The following is a 27,148-nucleotide window of genomic DNA, read 5'->3' on the forward strand; positions in this document are numbered from 1 at the left end:
GAAGAAAAAGTTGTAGCAATACAAGCACTGTAGACTTCTCTTCCCCCCCTACCCCCCCTCCTATTTTTTCCCCTACTCCTCTCTTCCCAAGCTGGATCAGTGTGTAGGGAGGGCAGTCATCACGCCATCCTGAGCAGCAAAAGCTGACGTTGGACGAAGCTGCCAGGTAGCTGAAAAAAGGCACAGAAGGCAGCTGATACTCACTTTTCAACGGTTTGTGGGTTTTTTTAGTCTGTATCTGGACTTCAAGCAACACAGCGCCTGAGACGGCTCATCTGAACCACACTGTATTGCAATACTCACTCTTCTCAAAGAAAAAGACTCCACTGAGCAGCAGAATGCTGCCAGTGTCGCAGCTAGGGCTACAATACAGAGCCTTTTTGTAACACTGCAAATTTCTTTCTGGTCAGATATTTGAAGTACATACACACACTTATATATCAGTTCTTTGTTTTTTGAGGACAACTTTGTTTTTTCAGGTTTTTTTTTTTTTTTTTTTTTTTTTTTTTTTTTTTCCCTGATGTGACTTCTTCATCTTGGAATGATGGGGATCTTTCTAGCTTATATTGGATTCATTTTCTTTTCAGTTATGTATATTCAACAAGGACTTTCTACCCAAGGTAAGATCACTTATTGCCAAATATTTGTGTGTCTGGCTTGCTATGCTAAAACAGACTGAGAACAGGATTGGGGGGGGGGGGGGGAAGGGGGGGGGAGGAAAGGAAGAAATGGGAAAAGAAGGAAAACAACGAAAATGTGTAAGAGATGAGGACACCAAGCATCAGGTTTACATTTAGTTTGTACAGACAAAATTGTCTGTAAATAGGAAAGGAAGTGAGAAGTTTTCCCAAAGTAGAAATAAAAAAGGCTTCCTTTACTTAAATTCAAAGGGGGAAATAACAGGCACCTTGCAGAAGAGTGAGGGGTGCTGGGGAATGGACATGCATGTGTTTGGGTTGTGCATGTTGTTGTACAGGCATGTTTGCATACAATAAACACCTATCCATGCATGCATAATTATTGCGTTCAGACCAAGTACCGGCTGGCTAAGGCTACTGCTTCTCTTAAAATATTGCAGTCTCCTTCCGTGCTGTGCTCCCTTTCCTCTCTTATCCTGCAATCCTCCGACTCAGACCTTCATTCCTATTCCGTGACTATGGGCATTTCGACCACTCTCCCCACACCGACAAAAAAAAAAAAAAAAAAAAAAAAAAAAAAAAAAAAAAAAAAAAAAGAGAAGAGAAAATAAAAGACAAAATCGACTTTTTTGAATAACTCCCCCACCCCCGTCGCCTTCCCCCCTCCCTCTCCGCCGAAAGGCGCGCCTTGCATTCCAAGCAGCCCCGGCGCTGCAGGAGCGGGTTGCTCGGGACCCCGAGGCTGCGGCGCCGCCGTCAGCACCATGGACAGATCCAGATCGCTGCCCCCGCCTGCTCCTGCTCTCCTGCTCTCCTGCTCCTGCTCCTGCCGCCCCTTCCCACCGCCCCCTCCCGCCGTCCGCTGCCCCTGCTCGCCCTCCCCTGCCCGCAGCTCCCCGCGGCTTTGCGCCTGGCGGTGCCACCGGGAGGATGCCGGTGTATTCCCTTCCGTGTTCCCAAGCCGCTCACGCGTACTGACCAGGAGGGGAGAGAAGGAGCAAACTGGAAAAAAACCCCAAAAAACCAAAAACCCAAAACAAACTTACTAGCCCCAACACACAAAATGCATCGTCCTTCTGGCAGTTTAACTCGGCGACTAGCAATGTCTGGCTGGTGGGGGTGGGGGTCAGAGAAAGGGGCACCGTGGAATATAAAGCTACAAGCTTTGAAAGTATTTGTTGCCAGGCACAAATGTAGGAGGAAAGAGAAGTAACACTGGTTACAAAATTATCCCACCAATTCCAGGTTGGCTAGGAAGACTGTATAAAGAGAGGGGAAGAGGGGAGGAGACAATGAGCAATATTTCTTTCGCATCACATTTCCTTCATATTGTAATATGCTCTAGTCAATCTGTAGCAACTCATAACAGAAAGGGACACTGCAGAGTCTTTCCAAATTTTCCTCTTCTTGAAACACAGCATTTATTTATTAGATTGTTTGTCTGCAGTCCCCCTCACTTGACTTTCATGATTCATTATGTTGCACAATTTTAAACAGTGATAGGAAGGATGAGAAAGAAGTAAAGACTGAGATTTAAAGAATTACTGATGTCGTGGACATCATAGCAGAGTAAACTGAAAAAGACAGATCCTGTTGTTGAAGGACTGAGATAGAAATATGAAGGTTAGTTCTAGAAAGTGTCTGCTGGGACTGAGAAACAGAAGGTGAAATGATTTTTGGTCTGATTATGCAAGCAGAGGTTCTCAGAATCTGCATAACTAAGTCAGGTAAAGCCTTTGACTAGGACATTTGACGAGTGATTGTAACACTCACTCAGAAGAGTACCCAGAGGTGCCTGTGCCAACAGCTGCTTCAGCTGGCTGTGGAACGCTTAACAATTTACAGGTCTACAGCTCAGCCCTACAAAATACAATAAATCAGTCTGATTTTTTTCTCTCTCCTAAAGTGGTCTTGTGCAAAATCCCTCAGTGAGTCTGGTGAAATACTGCATTCTGCCCAAGGGTATTCAGACCTAATTATGTGAAACTTTACCAGCTCATGGGAGCAAGCAGAGGGATCTATAGCATTTCCCATGAGCAGAATTGAGAGTGTAAAGAGGGTGAATTTGTGCATAAGGAAGGAAAAACATACCTGGGTGTGTGAAAAACCAGGGGATATAATGTGTGGGGAAATCAGCGGGGAGGAGTAGGGGGGAAATTAAAGGAGTGGGAATAAGAAAAGAAAACAGAGAATTTAAAAAGGGAGGCGGGGGGAGGAAACAATAAAAAAGACCACAAGAAGCAGAGCATAAACGATTAGAAGGTAGCAACATGTTATGCATTTGTTTTACAGCAAAATTCACAGAGTTTCCCCGAAATGTCACGGCCACTGAAGGGCAGAACGTGGAGATGTCTTGTGCTTTCCAAAGTGGCTCTACTTCGGTGTACCTTGAAATCCAGTGGTGGTTTCTGCGGGCAGCTGAGGACCAAGAGGCTGGAGCTGAAGTGACAGGCACTCAGGTACTGATCCTCTGCCATGGGCTCCTAAAACAATCTGGAGAATGCTACTGAGAGGATGGGGAGGAAATGGGAGAAGGAAAGAAGGGAAGAGGAGAGGGAAGGAGCAGAGAGAGGTTCTGTATCTCCCTAGGGACTTAATTTTGAGTATGAAATAAGAGAGCAGGAACCCGCAGAGAAAAATGCCAACCTCAGGGGTTGGTGCCTTTAGTGCCTGTCATTTCCACAATGTAGCTAGGGATGTTCACAAAACCACACAGGTTTTCCAAAGTCTATTTCCCCCGTCTCCACCCCCTTTTTTTTTGTTTTTTGGTTTTTTTTTGGTTTTTTGTTTTTGTTTTTGTTTTTGTTTTTGTTTTTGTTTTAATAATTATTTTATTTTATTGTTGCTTTTTCCTATTTCATTTTCCCTTGGAAAGCAGCTGTTCAAAGATTACTCTTTATGAGAATTTTATATTTCCCATGTGGCAAGATCCCACACGTGCCTTCCAATTCCCAGCTAGCGCAGTGGAGTTGGCAGCCCTAACTCCGTATGCAGCTGCCACAGGAGGGCACACGCAGGAGGGGGCGGAGGAGGCAGGGAGGAAATCCATGCCCCTAAAGAAGTAAAAACCCCAAATCAGTCAACAGTGTGATTTCACCCTTCTGAGCGGGACGGGAAGGGCCATGTCCTCTAACACTGCCACCCGGGGACGCTCCTCCCTATCTTCGCACCGGGTTCGGCACAAGACGCCCACGCGAGGCGGGAGGGCGGAGGTCCCTCGGTCGCCTGTGCCGGTGTTCCCCGGCTGTCCCTCGACTGTCCCCCGGCTCTCTCCGGCTGTTCCCGGCTCTCTCCGGCTGTTCCCCGGCTGTTCCCGGCGCGGCCCGCAGGTGGCAGGCGCGGCTCGCCGCTCCTCGGGCTCCGCGGCGGGGCGGGAGCGGGAGCGGGAGCGGGGCCGGAGACCCACGGCGGCTCTGCTCTCCCTGCAGGTGGAGCTCCTGCCCGAGCGGGACCTGGACAGCGACGGCACGAAGATCAGCGTAAGTGTCGCCGCAGGGCGCGGGCAGTCCCCGCCGCCGGGGTCCCCTCCCCAGTCAGGGCTCACCCCGCCTCCGAGCGCCGAGTCTGCTCCTGCCCCGCATCGCCTCCCCATCCGCACCGCGGACCCCGCAGCTCTGCGGTTGGACTCGATGATCGTAGAGGTCTTTTCCAACCTAAATAGTTGATTCTATAATTCTGTGACTACTTCCTTGACAGCCCTGGCAGAGGGTGTCAGGACAGCCATTCCCCATGCAGACCCCCATAGCCTTGGACATGGAGGCATAGACTCATTGGCAGACCCTGTTTGTACCTTGTGAAGAATTCAGCCTGCACCCATCCTTGCATTTCTTGTTTTCATTTACCCTGGGTAACTGCTGAGTCTGCCTTGGCACTCAAAAGTTGGTTTTAAGGCTGAAATTTGTCCATGAAGCTGCACTTTCCTTTAGTGGGGTGTGCAACTGCTTAAATGGGTATTTTCTCAGGCCCATACCCGCTTGCAGAAAACAAGCTCGGAAAGGCTTTGGACAAAAACCTCCCCATTGGGAGTAATCTCAACTCTTGGCCACTGAGTCTCTGTTTTACGAAAGTGAGACTCTGACACCACAGTTACCAATCTGCTGCTTGGAGATTAAACCAGAATCTTATCTCAACAGATTTATAAAGCAGCGTTGCTCCATTCCCCTCCCAGCTGCTCCCTGCAGGGAGAGGATGCCTTCCACAGCCGACTCATGCCCTGAGTCAGGCACAGCCAGAAGGCTGCTTCTGACCTCAGAATAGGTCAGATTCTCCTCCCTCAGCATCCCAAGAAGTGTATGGTGGTGGAATGATGGTGTGGTGCTCACTGCAGTGGAAAGACACAGATACTTAGCAGATACTGAAGTTTGAATATTCCCTTTGAGCCCAGAGGGGTTTTCTCTTTCACTGGTACAGTCACTTTGGAAGTGCTTTTTAGCTGCAGACAAGGCTTTAAGTACCAGCAAAGCTTAACACAGCAACACATAAAGGGGAATAATTACTGACAAATCCTTTACTCTGCTGGTTTTTGATGCCTACAAATAATAAACCAAATAATTACATCAGGTCAAAGTGCACCTAAATATAGCCGAGAGGCATTTGTAAATGAGAACTCAGGTATGCTGTGTTCAATACAATACATATCCTAGCCATACTTGCATTTTCTGTAATACTTCTCACCATCGACTAGAAACTATTTGTGTCATGGACCACATCTTCAGTTGCATTTGTAGACTCTCTTACAAATGATGCTTACATGTGGTCCTTGGACACTATTCCACTTGATATAGGGCTAGCAGATAATTCCTTCCTTATCAATACTGGCTCATTTGAAATCCCTGAAGTAAGCCATAAGAACTGAGACACAATATAGACTGTAAAGCTTGTCTCATCTTTGAAGTTACAAATGTCTTTCATTATGTGTAATAATAATTCATGAGAAGGTATTTACTGTGCTCCTATAAGCTTGCATAAAACATTTATATTTGTAATAAAAATAGTCAGCATTATGTAGATGTCTAAATGTACTTTTTACCCACTTCTTACAAATGTAGCCTGGTGGGGTTTTTTTTCTCTTTTTTTTTGAAGGCATACACAGCCCCATTAGTACTAATGTAAATTATCATCATGAAGAAAAAAACTAAAGTAAATTTAATAAATATTTTTTTAAATGTTACATGTGTGCTGAAATACACCATTTCTATCTGCTCTAAATGATAAAGCAGCACAAACTGAAATCATGCATATGTGTTGCCTGCAGCGATTTCAAACAAATTTCAAATGCAAAAGTCAAAAACAATTTTCTTTTTTACCAGGGCTATGCAGCACTGTTAACTTCATGGCTCTTGCATAGGAACAAATGAAGGAGCAATATGACCTACCAATCCTCTTTCCATTCATATAAATCTTCTTTAATCCTTTTACTGAACATTAATTGTTCAGTAGAGATGTATTATTACTGAATAAGATTTAAGTAACTGTCCAACATTTTCTGTGCAATTAATATTGCATACATTATGCCTGTAAGTATGTAATCCATACTTTCAACTCAGTTTGCCAAGTATAAATTCAGAGCTGGGTACAACACAGCAGGATATAAAGTCCATCCAGTACCTTAAAGCAATGACATATTCATGAGTATTGCTCTGCCATTTATCAAGAAGGAAGAATTGGTGCTTTGCCAACACTGGTTACTACAGCAGGCCAAGCTGTCTGAAGCAGTATATGGTATAATCCCCAATAAGATGTGTCTAGCTTCAGTTGGTTAGTTCTCTATTTTTCCGTGATCTGCCATGTACTGGTCATTTTGATGTCTCCTTGTTGTCTGTCATTGATACGACACAACCTTTGCATCCATATTTATGTCATGGTGGAAGTAAACCAGGTTCAGAAGTTCTTCAAAGCTGATTTATGTCACACTGAGTACCTTTTAACTGGCTTCCCATGGGGCAACAGATATTAATTCAGATAGAGAGTAATAAAAAATTAATTAAATATAAATTTTCTCAGGTGATGAACATACAGAAAGGAATCTGTCTTAACTTTTCCCAGTGCTTCTTAATAGCTTTCACACATTTCTGAATGTATAAATTTACTCATGTGTGTTTTAATTATCTGAAATAAAAATATGTTATGTTGTCCTCAGGTATTAGAAATAATTAAAAATGAATCAGGAGTCTTATTTTAGCTGATACCTCTTCAAACAATTATGAATATGTGCTTCTAATAAGTACACAGATAAATAAGACAAAAGAAACAACCTGGCACAATATATCATGTTATCATTAAAAGAAAAAAATACCAAAAGTTTAGTCACACTTGAGGGAGACAAACTGAATGTAAAATATAGTTTTATGTAGTAAAGAAAGAGTATGAGCTAATCTCATTAATAGTTATTATTATAGTTTAAATCTTGGCAAACATCTCCAACAAAATTTTTAATGCACTAGTTCAGAAACTGAATTATTCAATAAAGCCAACTAACTGGAAAGGTTTAACCAATGAGCTGCAAGGATACTAGGTTTACATAAGAAAGCTCATTAAGAATGTTCATGTTCTTAAGCAATTAATTGGAATGAACATGGTAGTTTGGGGTTTTTTTTCTGAAGATAATTAGATTTCAGTGCAAACCATCTAAGCAGTTTTGGAGAGATGATGTCAGGCATCCTCATAGATGCAATTAGCCATACTCATCCCTGATGTAACTTCCCTGCAGTAAGCACAATCACACCATTGAGTAAATTGGTGCTATGCCCATAGAGTTTCTTCTAAGAAAAAAGAATTAATGACAATGTTTTTTTCTTTTTTTTTTTTTTTTCCCCTGGAAAATTTGCAGACAGTGAAAGTACAAGGGAATGACATCTCCCACAAGCTGCAGATTTCAAAAGTGAGGAAAAAGGATGAAGGCTTGTATGAGTGCAGGGTGACCGATGCCAACTATGGAGACCTTCAGGAATACAAGGCCCAGGCATTTCTCAAAGTCAATGCCAACAGCCACTCTCGGCGAATGCAAGCCTTTGAGGCGTCTCCCATGTGGTTGCAAGACATGAAACCTCGTAAAAACATCTCAGCAGCAGTCCCAAGTAGCATCCACAATTCTGCCAACCAGCGTGTACGTGCCACCTCCAGCCCCGAAGCAGCAGCCAAAATCCCCAAACAAAGTCCACAATCAGGTATGGTAAAGCATTTTGAGCTTTCATTTGATTACTTACCAGCATGTAAAAGGAGGCTAAACCATAAGGTAACCAGGAATTGTGACTAGGAAGAGTGTGGTGCTCATTTGTTCCTCTTTCTCTCTGGTTCTATTCTTCCTGCTATCTCTTAACTTCCTAAAATCTGAAGAATAAATTTCTGAAGAAGCAGAAAAATTTAAACTTCTATACATGGATTTTATCTCTACCAGTTTTACCCACCTAAGGCTACCTCTCAAATCAAAATCTAGTTTTTCCTGTAGTGTGTATAGAGGGGCATGTCAGAGAATGACTCATCTCATTTTAAGATGTCTGTGCATGATAAATTAAATAAAACACTCATCCAGATGTGCTTCTTCCTAAGTTATTTTACACCAGTCACCTAACTTACATCTTCAGCATTTGTTAAAATTAATCTGTTTTCTCTATCAATCCTATTTACATAAGGAACTTGACTTCTAAATCTAAGCAGACCTTAGATACACCAGATAGTTTCTCAGTTCTGTAGGCTTCAGAAAGACTGGGTGTGCCAGAGAATGTGTGTTTGTAATCTTCAGATGCTTGATCACTGTCTTTGAATCAAGGGTTAAATGGCAATGCCTCCATTGTCTGTCATGTAGAAATTAATATTCTATAAATTTTGTTGGGGAGATTTTGTTCAGCACTGCATACATGACCTATAATCAATATCAGTCTTCATTTTCTACATTAATGCCGTAAAGTTCGCAGTTATGCAAAGGTATATGAATATATAGGAGGTGCAGCTCTGTATGATGGCAATAGAGAAATGGACAAGATAGAAAACTGAGATGTTGTAAATGATTAAATATCCTCTGGAAAACAAACTGTGCAAGTTTAAGGATTTCCAAGTTACTTATGTTTACACCAAGGGCCAATGTAAGGCACAAAATCACAATCTACCTTAAAATATATAATGGAAGCTAATTAACTCTGATGCATCATTTTCTTGAATCAAAAATTGAATGCAACAAATTTCATAGAACAACTCTTGTGAAATCGCTTCAAAGTTACAGGCAAGAAAAGTTAGATTTTTTTTTAAGGAAAATGCATTTCCTTACAGATTGGAACAATACAATTGTTAATATAAATTTTTTTTTTTTTTGCTGTTAAAAAAGGTGATGCATATACTATCACTATTTTACCTCTGCATACACATTTTAAAATTTATGTAAGTTACATTCAGCTTTTTTCCCTAAAATGGAGCCACTTTCATTTTTAAGCACTTCCAAAAATATCTAAGCTGTGAGAAGGAAAAAAAATGCTTCACTTGATTTAAAACCACCGTTCTGCCATGGTTTTCCTTTCAGATAAACCTATATACTTCTTATTTTTGATTTGGCTCATACATTTCAAAGAAGCAGACTTTTCCACAGAGGGAAAACTTTGGTTTCTATTCCATCCTACATGAAATAATTTAAAATAGTCAGAGGTTTATGAAATATGTAGCAACAGACTATACTGCATTGCGACCAAAGTGTGCACAAAACAGCTAATCCAGTAAATTATTTTGGATATGTCATGTGTTCTATACTATCGTTTATGTCCAGTCCAAGCAATGTCTTGGCCGATTACTGGACATTTCTTTTTTTGTGATCGCGTAGGTTATTACATGGAAAGATCCCCGTTTAAAAAAAAAAAAAAAAAAAAAAATCTTTAATTTTTTACTTGAGTAAGGATTAATACGGATCAAAGTACAAATAATCCTAATAATAAATAATTTAAAAATTGAACAGATAAAATATAATTTAGTTTATTAGTTCATATTTTATAACAAAGCACAGGCAAATGTTGCATTCATCAGAGGTGTAGTTTATCTACTGAAGGAATAAAAGTGTACCAGAAATCACTCATATGCTTAATTTTAATTTAATGGTCACTTCCTACACCAAATGATTGGTGAGATTTTTGACGTCAGATTTTAAATGTCAGTTCAACAACTGAGAACCAAGATTTGCTTTCCTTTACTTGAGTATATCTTGGCCTTCCAGATGTGGTGAGATATGGATTTTCATTCCATTTTGCAGTTGTTCTACAGTAATTAAAATACCCACAGGAACACATAGAAGTGGGGAGTTTTAGCTTTATCTAGCTTAGAGGAGCAGCTTCAGCTGAGGGAGGGAATATGTCAGTTGTGAGATGTCAAAGAAAGCAGGAATGAGGTGTCATAGATGTCAGTCTGTCTTTTTATGATGCAGAATCAACACAAACTCCTTACTTGAATGAGAAAGTCTTCCCCTCTTTTGCATCATGCTAACCATATTTATGCATACACTGCTGTGTGATTGCATTAAATGTAAGCAATGTATCCATCCAGCCTAGAATCTAGAAACATGCTTGAATACAAATGTATCATAATTAAGTACATATTTGTACTTGAAAGATGTACAAGTTTTGATGTTTGTTCATGTTGAGTAAAACATTGACTTCAGCACTAATGCTTGAAGAGAAAAGTACTATTAATCATGGGTAATTGTAACAAATATCCAGTATAGAGAGCTGGTATGTAGTTATTGGCAAACAATAAATTTTACTACCATGCTCACAAATTATTGTGAAATACATTTACAACAATGGGAAACATGACACTGTGGAATTATTGGGAATTCTGTATTCAGCTACTGCTGAAGAATTCAGCTACTAATATATCACAAATTGACTCTGATTATGTGAATATTTTTTCCCCAAAACTTATTTTAGAAAGGTAGATAACACTCTACTTCTTCTATCCTGAAGTACATTGCAGAATTTTATTTTTTAACAATAGATATTTACTATGTAGCTCTATAAAAGCATTTTACAGTCACTACCATTTTAAAACATCAGCACTTCCCGACTGAACAGATATTTCTTCTATTCTCTTGCTTTGCTCAGAAGTAAGAATATCTGTGATAACTGTCAGGGAGCTATATAGCCACAGCTGACAAATTAAAGTGCTATGCGGCCCATTCAGCATTTTGCACTGCTCTGAAAAATACTATCTCTGCGTAAAAAATATATATTTATTACTGTAAGATGAATAATGGAGATTCAATACAGGAAGAAATAGCTAATGAGAACATCTCCCACAGAGAGTCTTCACATAATATACTAAGAAGCACTAAATAACTATCTCAAAGTCAAAAAGTCAGGAAAACAGAAGTCAAAGCCAACACAGCCTGACCCTTTCATTTCGTAATTATGGGCTGCAGCAAATGAAGTAACCCATCACAGCTTAATAGGAATCTGAGTAATTTGCCAGAATAATTTGCATGCATCCAAAAATGTCCTATGCAGGTGGAGTGACAGACATTTTTTTCCTGAATAATTCAGAGCAACCTATCTTAGTCCAAGGTAAAAGTACAGAGTTATGACAAAGCTTTGCAATTCTAAGGAATTAAAGGGGTCCAAGAGCTAAAATGAATGCAGGTGAAAGGAACTAAATAATCTCCAAGCTGCAGCAAATGTCATTGTTTCATGGATACAAATCTAAGCTAACTCTGCTGCCTGCATTCAAATTACTCAACATTTATAGCAACAAAACCAGCTGAAGAATTTGTTGTGCTGAGAATATCCCCCAAGCTCTTCCTGTTCTGCCAATGCTCTGTTAAAGCACTCAAAGCCATTAGTTGCTTTTCAGACTCAAGATCAGTCTCAGAGAATTACAAATGAAGAAGTGACAATTAGGTCAATTTTCTGCCTGTTTATATACAGACTCTGCCTATTTCTAGAAACTTTTTGTTCTTTCATGAAGTAACAAATTCATCTATTAAGCTATCTACATGCCAAAACTTCCTGTGATGATGGCAGAGTTCCAATGAGTGACTTGAAAAGTAACTCAAAGAAGAAGGTGGTACTTACCTAAGCAGAATGACCTGGATTCTTGGCATCATAAATCACACTGAGAATCTTATCATCAGGCATGAATGCAAAAAAAAAAAAAAAAAAAAAAAAAAAAAAAAAAAAAAAAAAAAAGGATAATTTTTTTTTTTTCTTCAGTCTGTTCATACTGATAAACTGAGGACATTGCTTCCTGTCTCCATTTTTATCTAGAGAACCTAGGAAACTTGTCATCAACCTATTTTAAGCACTAATTTTATGTCCAATTTGAAATCTTTTAGGACATAAACTAGTTTCCATGTAGTGATTTTTTTTTTTTTATTCTTTTAATTTATGTTCCATCTCTCTCAAAGCAAAGGAACAAAAAGTCAGCTCTAGCCTCCACCAAGGTGACAGCCACCATTACTGCTTTCTGCTCTAGAAGAATCTCTGGCTTTCATAGTTACTGTTGTAGAAAATGAGTACACATTAGGTTGGGAGGCACCAACCATTACTGTGATTGTGGCATAGCAAAGTCATGTCTGTTTCCTTTGAACTTCATGAAGGCAAAACCCCAATGACAGTTTTGTTTTTCTTGTTCTGAACCTTATTCAACTGTTCTCAGAAATACTTTGCAAAAATACTATTCCAATTTGCACCTATATATACTTCATTCTCTGTTTTTACTTGAAATACACATTTTGATTCCCTCTTCATGAGAATATGCTGCTCTACTTCTTTATGTTCTCAAAATAATGGAATCAATTCAAACCATGTCAGTTGATGTAGCCCTAATAACTAGTAAGCTCTTGACCTTGAAACAGAAAACATCTTCTGAGAAGTGCTGATATGTCCTGAATAAAGTAATTTACAAAGCAACGTCTTTACAGCAGCTAACCCTCTACTCTTTGTTTTTTAAGGCCATGATTTCCAACACAAAATCAACTCAATAATGCCTTGTGTTTCTTTAAAAAAAAACACATCTCAATTTCTTACATGTGTGTACTTATCAATAGAACAAAATGCATACAAATACTTAAAATCCTAGTTTAAATCCTAGTCTAGTTTACCTAGACTCAGAAATAAACTCTTCTTGTTGTATCTGCAGTTCTAACTCCTGTCACAAGCACAATATTATCTACTTTTTGTAACCATCCCTGACTTTTTAGCAATCACTGATACTATACCACTGCCAATTTCTATTCATTTCTATTCCTCTTATAAAAACACAGGTTGAAGAATTAAGAAGAGAAAGCAATCACCAGCCATTACTTTTTCCTTTTCTTGTTCTACAAGTTTGGGCAGTTGTGCAATCCCACATGCCCATACCAGACTGATCACTTAGGTATGCTTTGTTACAAACATATTCTTTCTGAAATCAGAGATATTATTTGCAACCTTAGTTATGTTCATGGTTAAACATTAATAATAAATCACAAGAGAAAATAATTATATTCTGAAATTTCTTGAGACAATAATGGAATTTGCTGTTAAATATATGACAGCATCACTGTAACTCATATTTCTGTAAAAATTATGGTATTTTGATGCTGCATTAGTTACTTTTCTCTTATGAAGCCAGTCATGAATCAGTGAGAACAGACACAGTTGAAACTAAATGTACAAAGAAAATAATTTTAGCCTTTACCATTCTGCACTGCAGTTTGTATAATGCACTGAGATCTTTCCTATTCTTCTAGTAACATTACCAGTGTGTTGCACTGTCTATCACTGCTACATATACACTTAATCATGTATCTTCCTTTCTTTTAGCTGCTTAAAAATAAACCTTTCAGACTAACCTCACATTTAGAACAAAATTCACATACAAAGGTCTGGTAGGAGAGCACTCAAGAACTCCCAGAGTAGCAGAATCACAGTAGTTCTATTCTGCATACCGGATACAACTTTCTTTGGTAAATACCACTAGAAAGATTGCAGGGTGGGCACACAATCAGTAAAAAAAGAGAAGAAAAAAAAGGAAGAAGAGAAAAAAAAGGGTGGGGGGAAGCTCTGTATGATTTGTTTGTCAGCTCACTCAAATTGCTTTTCATTGCTTCACAATCAGACAGATTGCACTGGGTCATCAGAGATTGCAGCATATGTGACAGGGCCTGCTCTTGAAATAACTGATGGGATTTCTTGCTTCAGAACACAACCCATTTGTTACTTGACAGATATGCAGCAAAGCTGAGGATATTTTCGCTTTTTTTCGGATGAGAAGCAGGAAGTTTCCCATCTATGGTGTCCTACTTCATTATGAAAATCCTTTGCATCACATAAAATGAAAAAGAATGGGTGCAATTATCTGCTGGCTGGAATAGATACAACTCTGCTGAAGTCTAAAGGATGTCATTCATCTAAAATAGCAAAAAAATTGTCTACAGGATGAGGATGAAGATTAATTCACTTCTACTCATAATTTGAGAATGAATTATAAGAAGAATAGAAGCTTTGCCCTGCTTGTAGTACCTGAAAAAGTATAGGACAGTGAAGTTTTCTGGGAACTGAATGAACAGAAGGAAAAAACCTGAAAACTTTTCAGCTCACAGATTCAGGGGAAGAGGGCATCCTTAACAATGGGTTTTGTTGCTTCATTTTTTTCTGAATGTTTTTTCTTCACCTTTGATTAACTTTTTTCTAATGTTTCTCTTTGAAACCTTAGCCTAGACTAGCTAGAAAGCTCAACAATTTCAGAATCTTCTTATTCCCTAGAGAGGGATTTTATATTTGATTATTTGACTAAATAATTTAAATAATTGATTAAATAATTTCAAAACTTCAAAGATATTCCAGAGACTGTTACTATATTTACACTACAGAAATGATCAATTAATTCTTTTTTGTTGATGATAAAGCTGGATGGTATTTGAAGAGCAACTAATGATCCTGCTGCCTACCTTGAGAAGAAAAGACTCTACTCCAAACTCCATTTTACCCTATCATAAGGAAGCTACCACTGCACTTTTTGGCAGTGCAAATTGTTATCTTGTCTGTGTGTGGGTGTTCTAGTCAGATCTATCTCACTGAAATTTGTTCCCCCACCTACTCACGAATGCTACTATCTTGGAAAAAAGCTGCCTTATTTTCTGTGAATAAAAGTGTGAAAGTTAGTTACACAGCCCCATTTACAGTGCTTCAAACATTCAATCTGTGTGTTCATCAACCAACAAAAATACAAAGAAAAAATCTGGATGCTACTTCTGCTGTCATTCGTATTTCTACTGCTGTTACTACCTCAGCTGCTATTGTTTCCTGTGACACTGACTGAGGATTTTGACCACCAAATCACAGCCACAGAGGTATAAGGATTATAAAAATGACTTCAACAAGACTACAGAAGATGGTGTATCCATCTCCAGTTCATTCTGTGAAAGAATGTTGAAAAGGCAAGATACTTTGTCAAGGAGCAACAATAAATCAATCATGAAGCCAAGAACTAGCACTAAGTCTCACAGGGAGCAATACATTCAGAGGGTGCAAGGCCCTTTAGTAGAACTATAATGTTAGATAGTATGACTACATAGGTTTGTGCCTGTCTGAAACACTGACAAAATAACAGGTCAATTATCTATTTTGTACTTTTCTGAATTATTACCACACATTCAATATAAACTGTTCAGTGACCTTTTTCCTAAGGAGTCTTTGAATATTGATTAATGAGATTTCATGGTTATGATTGATTCCACATCTCAAATGTATTTGGCACAATTACTTTGAGCTTTGTTCTCACAATCCACCATTTTCAAACTAGTGTACTGTGGTTGTAGGGGTGATTTTTAAAATTTTTATTTGCATCCTTTTTTTTAAATTTTATTTTTTATCATTTGAGAAACAGAAATAACAACGGTGAAGGCTTTGGATTGTCAACACTGATTTAGCTCTAGGAGATTAAAATGCAACACAAAGTATTTGTCTTGCTCGAATCAGAAATTATTGCCCCAAATCTGCATGGAGGAAATAGGTGTCAGCTGCTCAACTTTCCTAGTTCACAGTGTCAAGTCTCTATATTGACATAAAGGCATCTATGACAGCTGATAAACAAAAACAGAGCTCTTAAATTGAGGTAGGTGAAGAGATAGCATGGGGTTTGTTTCTATGATTGGGGCTTTAATTTCCATTAGAGGAGGAGGCAGAGAGATGGAGGCACTATCATCTTAAACTGCTACAGCTAAACTCATTAAAAACTTGTGAGTCATAGCTCTTAGAGGCACCTTCTGTTAGTCAGAGACATTGTTCTGATCTCTGTAACAACTGCATTAGTCACCAGGAAAACAAAGGATAAGAGGAATAGTCCCTGCCTCAAAATACTTACCATCTAGGAATCAGACAGAAGAAAACACACATCCAGTGGAAAACTAGCTGAATTCCATGAAAATAGCTCTTATATAAATGATATAAGCAGGACATTTGGTTTGACTGTATGGCAGACATATGCCTAAGTGTCAGGTGTGAAAGTTGAGAAAAAGGGGACTGCATGTCACATATTGAGCAGGTTGGAGTAATGTTTAGTTGCAACAGCACAAGCTGGCTACCAAAAAAAAAGTAAATTCAAGAATATTTGTTAACAGCCTAAATTTCACATTCATTCAGTATAGGGCATATAAAAGTAAGGAAGAAGATGAGTTACCACAGAATGGTCAGAAAAAACCTACATTTGCTTTAGGACCAGCCACTTCATACAGATAAATACAAATGCACCAGTTTATATTTTTTCTGTCACACTTTAAAAAGGTCTAAGATATTTTTTATCCATGGTTTTGAGAGATAGGATGTAAGAGAAGAATGAGAGGGAAACGTGGCCAGTGCTGATAAGAGCAGTCAAAAAACCTACTGCCAGTTGTTCTGAAACAATACCAATTATCAATTGTGTTTGGTTAAGCTTGCACCCTCCACCTCAGCTTTAAATTACTGGAGTAGGCATTGTTTCCTGGACTGCTTCTCACACAAGTTTTATTTAAATAGCTAACATTAATATTTCACAGACTGTATGCAAGCACCTCTTTCAGCAACCATTTTCCCAAAAAGTACTCTCTCACTGAAATAGAAACAGCTGAAGTCAATGCCTTACTTACACATGTGAAAAGATTTTAAAACTTTGCAAGTCCAAACACCAGCTAAAGGAAGGAGGAGAAATAGGATGTCTGCTACAAATGGCTGATGTTTGGACATTTGTGACTGTAGGCAGAATGTCATTCTCCTGAGAAGGTCAGGGAAGGTGCAGAAATTGACTAAGGCTACTACACTATCCATTTAATCTTTCTGAAAAGCTGTGTTCAAACTCAACAGTCACTTTTGGCTGTTTTTATCAGAAAAGTACAGACATCTATAAATGTTGATGAATTACCCATTTTAATTATGTGTTTAAAGATCTCATACCTTCCTCCTGTCTGCTCAAGGCAAAAGGATGTCAGGGTTGAATCATTTTGGTGATCTTGTTTTCATCTTTGAGAAAGACATTAGAGATTCTCTTAGCTTCTTCATATTGCAGGATGGCCCAATTAGCAAGCCTGGCTCTACCCACGAGGTTTAAGAATGAGATATGAACAAGACACTTTTTAAAGAATTAAACAGGGAGTGGTGACTCTCATATATGTTTTAGTAGAAAGACAAAAATTGCAAGAATTTAGTGTTCCTAGGAAGGAGTTAATGTCTGGAATGATGTAGAAAGTGATCTGAATGTAAAATTCCAGGTTATTCCACACTAGTATACCCTTAATTCTACTTCTGTCCATCTTGGCATTGTGAAAATGCAGAAGCTATTCAAGTCCCACTCCTCTTTCTTTCTGCATTCCTGCTGCTGTTGTCCTTTTATAGTTTTACTATGGCTTATTCTGGATCACTGCCTGAAGCTAAGTATCATTTTTCCTACATGCCACCAATATTTGAAGTCTCCTTTAGTTTTTTTCTCTTCCAAGTATTTCCATCTCATGTTTGCATTAGAACATGACCTGAGGTGTAGCTGGCAGCAAAGTAAAGGCTGTGACCTGCCTTAGCCCACAAGGGCTCCAGAAGTTACTGTGGATTTTTGGAAGAGATCTCTCCCCTGTTTGGTGTTGGAAAGTTGTAACTTTTTTTGCCCCATCGCAAGACTGAACACCTCTGGGTGCTTTGTCTGTCAAAGCTAAGGATTAAGTATCCATCTAGAATGGATATCCATCTAGAAGAGAGTATCCATTTCTCTCATGTCTTCTTCTGGGCATCACTAACAGAAAAGGAATAGACATCAGATGAACAGAGCTACATGCTGAATGCAGTCTAAGTAGACTTCAGGGAAATTGAATAACCTGTTCTAAATTTCTTCTGGTGTATGGGACAAATTCATTTGCCCTCTGCAGTATGTGATGAACAAATCACTCTATTTTAAGCTGATTGATGTACAGCCAATGGAGAAAGGTAGAGGAAAAGCCTAAGCAAAAGGGTTTTTATTGAATATGAATGACGCACTGCTCATCTTCGTTCAGCCATTCAGTTCCCCAAAATCAAACACAGATGACTGAGCCCTAAAACACAGTTGAGAAGTCATTCCCCCAAAGAGGGAAAGGGGGACTTTGCACTTATGGATAAGAAAATTTCTTCCTAAGTGTGGATATATTTATCCCATCACTACAGAAGATACACAATTGTGATTTATGCAATTCAGAGAAATAAGAATGATAGCAATTGGTAGACCAGAGGGAAAGAATCTATCTATTGAAAACCTGTGTGAGACATATTCAAATAAAACTTCAAATACAACCAGCTGTACTTGGTTTTGCCTAAATTTATGAAAATAGAACTGCAAATATCCTCCAAGTAATCTTATGGTTAATTTATGTCCCCAGTAAAATTAAGGAAGGTATCATGTGAACTTTTAATTACTTTACATGGAAATAATGCAAAATTACGATTTTGTGTGGTTTCAACTGGGGCTGACAAGAAGAGTTATTTAAAATCTAACAGCAAAGCTAAATGTTGCAAAACCAGGGCTGTAGAGATGGAAGCACCATACCCAGTACAGCCCAAATATTTGTCTCTGAAATATATGTATTGATATTTTGGCCTATTGTAATAAGCACAGAAAATCTGGGATGAACTTTTGTGTGACTGGCTGTATTTCACCTTTCAACACAAATCAGGACTCTACTGAGGCATTGCTCTTTCCTGTGATCAGTGTGCTACTGCTTAAAGAAAACTCAAGGATACCTCAACTAAACTTAGATGTTTAGTAAAGTACTAAAGAAATGTTGTTGAATTTTCAAATTCCTTCTGTTATTTGTATGAGAATACACTGTGCATTGTACACACAGCTGTAAGGAGACAATTTTCAGAGGATCTGACAGGTATTGAGGCTTAGAATGCTGAGTGCTATTAAATCCCAGAGAAATCCTAAACCTTAGCACAAGGAATGCCAAACTTGCTAAACTTCAGTTCTGGCAGATGCAAACTGTTTGAGACCCAGGGTGGTTTACCATGTGACATACTCTTAAAAATAGAAGATGCTAACATTTTAGTTCCTGAGGCAGGTTCTTTGTTCACAATTCAGTGTTTCATCCAGTTGTGAAAAATAAATGGGCAAAATTAATCAACCATCTCTGCTTGTCTCCCCAAATCCCATGTATCAGACACAAATTTTGTCTGATCAATATCTTAGTGAAGGCGAGGGATCATGTCTGACTGCATTCAGACATGGAATGAGTAACTACCTTTTTGACCAGTTGCATTTTACTAAGAATTTGTAACTTCTTGTGGCTTTATTTTATACTTAGATGCTCTAAAATTAATTTCATTAACAGAGCAAAATTGATGTTAAGCTGTGGGGTTCAAGCACTATGATTCTTGAAGCATTTGTGGCAGAGACTTCTCTTTTATTTTAAACACTAGGATCACAATTATTTATCACTATTTTTTTTCTTTGTGCTCCTAACATTTAAATAAATCATAAATTTGAATAAAACCCAGAGTCAAGCACTTTAATGGCATGAACTAACTGTTCATGCTGTTGCACGAAAATTTATCATCACATGCCTTTGGCAATATAGCATTTGTTTACAGGAAAAGCCTAAGTATTTCAGGGACATTTGCCCTTTTGGATATATGTTAGGAGCAGGAAATAAAAGACAACTAATGAGGATTTACATATTCACAAGAAGAATTTAACTGGATCCCCGTGGCTGACAGGCAAAACTGTGAGAGTGGTGAGAATGTCAGACCCACGCATCAAGTGGAGTTTAATTAATAATGTGGAAATAATATACACATACATTACATGACAGTTCTTCTTCTGAGTGACTGTCCTTGAGGATTACATAATTGCAGTCCAGCTTTACACAGTGTTGTTGACCTGCAATAAATTTTTTTTAGCTCTCATTATGCTAATTAGAAAATAATGCTTGAAATGGTGGGATAATGAGAAATCAGTTTGGCACATCCACAGCCAGATTGACAACTTACATTAACATGCTCACAGTTCAGGTGTTACTATTGAAGTACTAGTCAGAATAGTAGACTGAAAATACACCTGCATGGAAGTCTGAATTTGGATACAGTGGAATTGAGTCTCTGATTTAAGCACCCTAAGACTTCCAGAGTCTAAGTCAAAATGAAAATTTATGGATACTTTTTGTCAATTTTTTTCCAAGAGGAAATACAAAATAATAAAATATGAGCAAAAATAACAGAATAAAAAAAGAAAAAATATGAAAAAGTTACTTTCTGTTTTGCTATATTCTTGTTCTGCCTTTTCAGCTTTCACTCTTGCAAAATCTAAACAAATACTTAGGTTCATGAAAGAAAAAATACAATTCTTTATTCTCTGGAAAATAAAAATGAAACCTGAGTATACTAAAGCTTTAATTTTATTTCATAAATTATAACTGAAAAGATAAGCTCACCTAATATCCATATATGTCACTGTATATTGCAAGTCAATTTTATGTGGGCTGATACATGACTGAAAATTTCAAAATTTCTGTTTGGATTAAACATCATTTTGAAAACTATTAAATCAGATAAAGATCTAAAATTCCCAAAACCTTGCTGAGGACATTGTCTATTACAGGTTTTTCCCAACAATCCTAATAGCAGCTTTCTTCACATAGAAACTGAAATTGTTTTAGTTATTATTTCTCCTAATTTTTTACCATATGTTCAGAATCGCTTTAGCATGAACTTGCTGCATGTACTCTAATCTAAATTCCCTTCAAGATATACAAATTTGCTGTTTAGAGAAGAACATGGATGTAGAATATGTGGAATGAATTGGAGGAAAGTCATGATTTATGCAGAAACTGAACATTACTAATAAAAAGGTTATGTATGTACATTATATATTACTCCCCTAATTTGGGGATCTCCAGATTGCATTATTTAAAAAACCCAACAAAATTAAAACAAAAATCAGAGAATATTTGGTCTGCAGATATGTGCTGCTTTTCCCACTGTGACATATTTTGAGTTAAATTTATTTTATACCATAGCTTTTCTCTGCTGCACATTCCAGCTTTAAAATTCTCAATCGTACCATTGTTATAAAAACTCTTTTAAAATACATTAGTGAGATTCTTCCTAGTTCCATTATATGTATTCTGTGCAGATGAAGTGTATCTCCAGTGACCTGTTTAGTGTTGTAATGCGACATATTTCCTTGATTTAATCAAGAAGAAAAAATATTAAATGGAATAAAACAAGTAAAAATAATTCAATACATCTGGAAATGACTAACACTAACAAAGATTCTAAGTAAGTTTTGCTAACCTCATTAGGGAAAGAAAAGTTTTCATAAAAATCTGTCAAATGAGAGGTTTTGCAGAGAGAAAGAACAAAGTCATGTGCAGTAAAACCAAAACCAAAAATGGAACTCTTTGGTTCTAGATCATTAATACTGGAGAGCAACACACAGGAGAAAGTTGCAGCAAATTTTCTGGTGCATTTGTTTATTTTCAGTACAGAACAAGTGTCTTGAGAGGCACAGCAAACTATGGCAGTGTAGTACAAGTAATGTTCCCAGATGGGCAAGAGAACAGTAGGCTTCCAACTCATGGCTTCTTTCAGTAGAAACTAAGCTCCAAGTTCCCTTGGACTTCTCTTGGAAAAATATTAGTAATGTCTTTGGGACAAGTTTACATTTAAAAGTTAACGTTTATTTAGCAATTCAGTTCACACATGCCTAATTGAAATATCACTATTACATAGGAGGCCTTGTGTATGTGACAGAGGGATGGATGTTTTATGGCAGCCACTACGTATGTAACATCTTGCACCATGTATTTACCAAAGCAAAGCAGTGTTTATATAAAATCTGTGACTTAGTTTATCCCTGTTTCAAGATGGAAAAAATTACTAAAGACAGGCACAGAAATACTTCTTTCTTCACTTATAGTTAGCAGATACAGAGAACAGTGTTACATCTGAAAACTTTAAAAAAAACACAAGCACTTGCCTGGATTTCTTTTTCTTTTGCTGTGTATATTCCTTATGATAAGATAAATGTGCTTTTGGGGGTTGCAGTGAAATCCATAATTCAGTTTAATATTAAGTTCTTTACAAAAGTATCCTAAACATGATTAATAGATTAAAAAACAAAGAAACAACAATTTATTACAAGTCTATCATTATAATGGATTGCTTATAACACCATTGTTACTCTGTTAGAGGACTGATGCTTTTAACCATCAATAATATTTATCCTTTTCAAATATACAACACAGATATAAAATCTATTAATCATGCATCAACCTGTTATCATCTGAACTTTTACTTACAGTGCTACCAAATTACATTTACAGTGTTGACCTCAACTAAATAGTTTCAAATTCTGAATGCAATTCTATATGATATGGGGAGTTATCAAACATTCAGACTCAGCATGTAAGACAACTAAATACTCATGTCCTTAGTGTATGAACATTTCAGCTTAATCAGTCTAGACCTGAATACTTTTACTCTGCTAGCATACTAAATATAAGGTCATGGGTTTGGAAATAATTATATGAACCAGTGATTCCATAGCTTTTTAAAAAAGAAAGCAAAGTCTGGGTAATATGATTTCTCAAAAATAAGTAGTCCACACCTTTTGGCAGTAGTCTGTTTCCCCCTTGTAAATAGCACAGCCTGTATCTCCTATGGTTTACAAGAAAACACTCTTTAGCTACTAGATGACTTTTTTGTTAGCAGTCAATGATGTGTGCTAGAAATGATTTTGTAAAGAATACTCTAAGGTGGAAGGTGTTTGGCTTTGTTGCTCTTGGTTTATGGTATCATTGGGTAATATTGTTTAAAAAGACAGACAAGAAAAAAAATCAAATCAAAACACAAAAAAACCTCCCTGGGACTGAAATACTTTGTATGTGTTGTTATTTGCAGTGCATGCCAAGACATTCATGGGCACCAGAGCCAACCTGGCGAGCTAATTAAATAAATAAATGTATATGTTTAAAACAGCCTTATAAGGAGCATTGGAAATCTGCAAGATGAGCGAATATCTTATAACTTCTTCCGCAGGTGCGAGGATAGCTACAAGCCATGGACTTTCTGTCCTGCTTCTTGTTTGTGGCTTTGTGAAGGGTGCTTTGCTTTAATCTAAAAGTGCTGACTTTTTCCAATATCACTTTCTCTTCTTAAAGCAAAGAGCAAATCGCCTGTAAAATCCACGGAGCGGACAGCAAAGTTGACCCTAACCTCCAACCACCACTCTGCACCCAATGTACTCTAAATCTCTACACAAGGAGCACCTTCTTCAGGAAGTACAAACAAAATTACTAAATAAATAAAATAAAATAAAATAAATATAAAAAAAGAAGAGGATCCCACATGTTTTCTTGATATATCTTATTTTCTTTGGCGTATCACTGATATTTTATTTGAAGAGAACTGGTGTGATGTAATCAAACGTTTTGCAACAGCAAGACCTAGTTTCCTTTTCTTTCGGCAAGGAGAAGCCTCATCCTTGACTTCTCAGGGGTTGGCCTGCAAGTCCTCAGTATTACAGAATTAACCATGGATGACATTTGTTTTTCTACGCTGAAAGAACCGTTCCAGCCTGGAAGCAAAAAGAGGCCAAATAAGGAAACAAACCATAGTGATTTAACATAAATAGAATACACACAAATTTTTATCAAAAAGCCTTTTTTTATTTTCTTCTTTTTTTTTTTTTTTTTTTTTTTTTTTTTTTTTTTTTTTGGTGTGTGTGTGCGTGTGAGGAATAGGAAGGAGAAAATATATTCTACAGAGGAGCTGCAGACCAGGGAATGTTGTTTCTGAAAAACATATGAGGATATTTTTATTTTGTAATTTTTTTTTTCTTTCTGCTTTTCAATACATTTTTTCTTCTTCCCCTTTGGGGTTTTTTCCCCTGTCCTTCTGTTTGTTTCTTGTTCAATGGTGGCAAGTACAACTTAGGCCAACCCCTGATGACTATGTGGAGGTTTATATATATACATCCTTTTTATTTGTGTGTGTGCGTTCTATATTTCAGTGTGTTTTCTCTAATTTTGCAACTCCTGTATATGCAAAACTAACTTAAATTCTGTAAATTGCTTACAGTCTGTGTGATATAACTTCAGAGTAGACATACTTTGGTCCTCATGCAAGTCAGTTTTTAATATTATCTATGTGTCGTGCCACCAAGAAACATCTTGATTTCCTTTTTTGACAAAACAACACTTTTTAGTTTGTAATTCAGTAATGTGTGGATTTTGTAATGCATATCTTCACTTTGACTGGTTTGACCCCCTACAGCCCTCTGTTTACTCTGTAAATGCACATTAAAATTTGTTATGATCTCTAGACAATGAATTATTTTAGTTTGTATGTTGTGTTGGAGTTCAGATGCTGAAAGCTCTTTGAACTTGTGATGTTTATAGAAGATGAAGTGATTGAATCACTAGAGACTGTAAAATGCAGGTTTGCAGTCAAATACTGCACGTAAAAAAGGTTAGAAACAGAAAACAAACAAATAAACCAGAACATGACTTTAAGGATGTTCTTTTGGTAAAGAGTTTTAGGGAAGTGAATTTATTATTCTGATAAAATATATTTGCATCACAGCTCCTTCTACATGGCCAAAGAAGTGTCTTTCTTTGCTTTTTCTGAAAGTGGATTGTCATTATTCATTGATATTCTTAATTAAAATACTTTTTGTCTGTGAACGGAATGTGAGAATTTTGCTGTTGAATGATGTAATATGTGTTACATGAATTACATTCATTAATGCAGGAAGCAAAAATTGCTATCATTTGCAGCTGCAATCAGGAAGGTTTTTTTTCTTTTTCCTCTCTTTCCACTGATGCTGAAAATTCACACCCTTTCATTTATCCTCACAGACAATCACATACACCACATGCTTATTATGATCTATTTATAGCTGCATTAAGTAGCTGCAGTGTGGTCAGCTGTGTGATTTCTCCTCACTTTGTAAGTACTGCAGAAGAAATTTAAAAGTATGTTTTTTATTTTGCCAGTCTGCTCATAAATCTGATGTCTTCCCCCATTACTTTTAAAAGATAAAGATCAAATAAAGGCATAGAATAAACATTTTGTTAACCTAATGCTTTGGAAGAGGATATCATATTTGCACAGATCTAATTTCCCATAAATTCTGTAGTATAAACTTGACTTGGAATAGTCAGTCTTTCTTTGGTTTTGGACAAGTCTTAGCAGTAATAAAGAGAGTGGAACTTTGACATAATATAAACAAATCAGGAGAAACCTTCGGGAGAAAAAGATCTAAATTTCTTTAATTTCAACATAAAATTTATGACCCACTTGGAATGTTGTATATTGAGAAAGTTTTTCTCCATAGTTATAACAATTTATCAATCTGCTGACAAAGAAATTAAAAACTGTCTCCATTAAACTGTTCGGAATCAAAGCCAATATTGTGGATCAGAGATGATGCAAAGAGGAAAAAAAAGGTCAGGGGTCAGAACTTTTTTGAAGTCTCGCTTTCTGAACATACCTGTGGAACCAAACTTTGAGAGTTCTGGGAAAAAATCTCCATTTTCTCTGAAACAGATATCTATGACTGTATGATGTGAGAATATACTCCTTGGAGCTTGGAAACTTCTGTTTCCATTCGTCTTAACTGGAACCAAATGCTTAATGTCACATGTGTTTCATTTGTTTACTGTATCCATATATCATGTATGAATATTGCATATTTGCACATAGGGACTACCCATCATGACATATGGCATTTGACAGCACAGTCTAACCTCACATTGCTGAAGCTGTTACTATGTTAAACTGATACTGTGTTTTGCTTTATACTCTTAGCTGCTTGGATATAAATCACCATGTACCAGGAATGCAGATTAAATAACGAGCTGAAATTAAAAGCAGAATTCTAGACTTGGATTAGTGTGATACAAGCCAGGAAGACACTCCCATATTGTGGTCTGCTATTGTTTAAACTGTGTCACCAAAAAACCCACAAAAACACAAAACTACAAAAGAAATCTGTAGGACTTTTGAAAAGCCTTTAAATTTCCCATGAGATGCAAAGAGGACACAGAAATAGTCCTCCTTCCTCTCTCAAAACAAAAGAACCAAATTATTAAAATGAGGCTGATCCAGCCCTTCTGGCTGCAGATCTAGAGCATGGCTTTAGTTTCTCCCAGTCTGTGAGGATGCTGCAGCAGCATCTCCTAACAGGAACAGATATCACATTTCTAAATTTTAAACTGTGACTTAACAACTGTTCTTCAAATCAAGAACCTACCTGGTGCTCCTAGAATTTCTCAAAATGGAAGTTAAGATACAGTAGACACCCTTGTTTCTAAGAATTCTGTTATGAGTAATATATGGCATAGGAATGAAACTACTACCATTTTCTGGCAGGTGCACTTCTACTTTGGATTTAACACAAGTAGATTATTTTAAAAAGTGGCTTAATCAAGTCCTGAAAAGTTCACTGTTGAGTACGGAGTCTAGAAGGACAATATGCATCTAGCAATCATAGCATTTCTCAACTCAATGCCCTTAATATTTTACAAAAAGAGTCCAGTTTTGAGGTGGTCTTTTACATGACTCATGCTTCTCAATTTGTGTTCCCAAAGCCTCATTGCATATGGTGACTTTCTTCAGATTTTTCCAACAAGTTTTATTTTAATAGAAGAATAAGCATGGGTGAGTATGAAACACTTTTGTATTTCAAGGTATATGCCATCTACACTCACACACTTTGAGACCTGATGTTTCATCAGGCTAAAAGAAACATGTTCTGGTCCCATGAGGTGTCAATGACAATGTTTGTATTATATGAAAAAAAGATCCATGGCATTTTGGTACTACTATCAGGGATTAGTACTGCAACAGAGCCTGTCTCAAAAATTCTCCTTGTCAATGGGTTACCAAGATTATTTTAAGCTCTTCATGCATAGAAGTTGCTGCATAACATATTTGAATGTCTGTTTCTTAATTGTATTTGGTAGACTTTGTAAATAAATTTGTAAAGCATGAGGAGGACTCGGATTTAAAAAAGCTTGCCAGACTAATTTAAGATTGACGTTCCTCAGAGCTCTGACTAAGAAA

General features: G+C 37.3%; 1 protein-coding gene across 4 annotated transcripts; it reads left to right on the forward strand.

The window, feature by feature from the left end:
• VSTM2A (V-set and transmembrane domain containing 2A) lies at nucleotides 1-26,490 on the forward strand. 4 transcript variants are annotated; one of them, XM_079302245.1, is made up of 5 exons: nucleotides 1-620; nucleotides 2,931-3,097; nucleotides 4,067-4,117; nucleotides 7,468-7,804; nucleotides 23,120-26,490. In XM_079302245.1, the coding sequence occupies exons 1-5, from the start codon at nucleotides 542-544 to the stop codon at nucleotides 23,194-23,196; spliced, it is 711 nt and encodes a 236-aa protein (XP_079158371.1). In that variant the 5' UTR covers nucleotides 1-541; the 3' UTR covers nucleotides 23,197-26,490. The 4 variants fall into 4 exon arrangements, with proteins under 4 accessions (XP_079158371.1, XP_079158372.1, XP_079158370.1 ...); XM_079302246.1 differs by having other exon boundaries at nucleotides 22,982-24,763; XM_079302244.1 differs by having other exon boundaries at nucleotides 23,242-24,763.
• Nucleotides 26,491-27,148: the final 658 nt, after the last annotated feature.

The sequence above is a fragment of the Erithacus rubecula genome, assembly GCF_903797595.1.
Source record: "Erithacus rubecula genome assembly, chromosome: 3".
In the NCBI taxonomy this organism is placed as follows: Eukaryota; Metazoa; Chordata; class Aves; order Passeriformes; family Muscicapidae; genus Erithacus; species Erithacus rubecula.

What these genes read in the sequence shown, in the direction of transcription:
- VSTM2A (XM_079302244.1), top strand. Translation starts at nt 542, where the DNA reads ATGATGGGGATCTTTCTAGCTTATATTGGATTCATTTTCTTTTCAGTT. An exon ending in CTGAAGTGACAGGCACTCAG is followed by an intron (nt 3,098 to 4,066) that starts GTACTGATCCTC and finishes CTCTCCCTGCAG; the next exon opens with GTGGAGCTCCTGCCCGAGCG. An exon ending in CAAACAAAGTCCACAATCAG is followed by an intron (nt 7,805 to 23,241) that starts GTATGGTAAAGC and finishes CTCTTCTTAAAG; the next exon opens with CAAAGAGCAAATCGCCTGTA.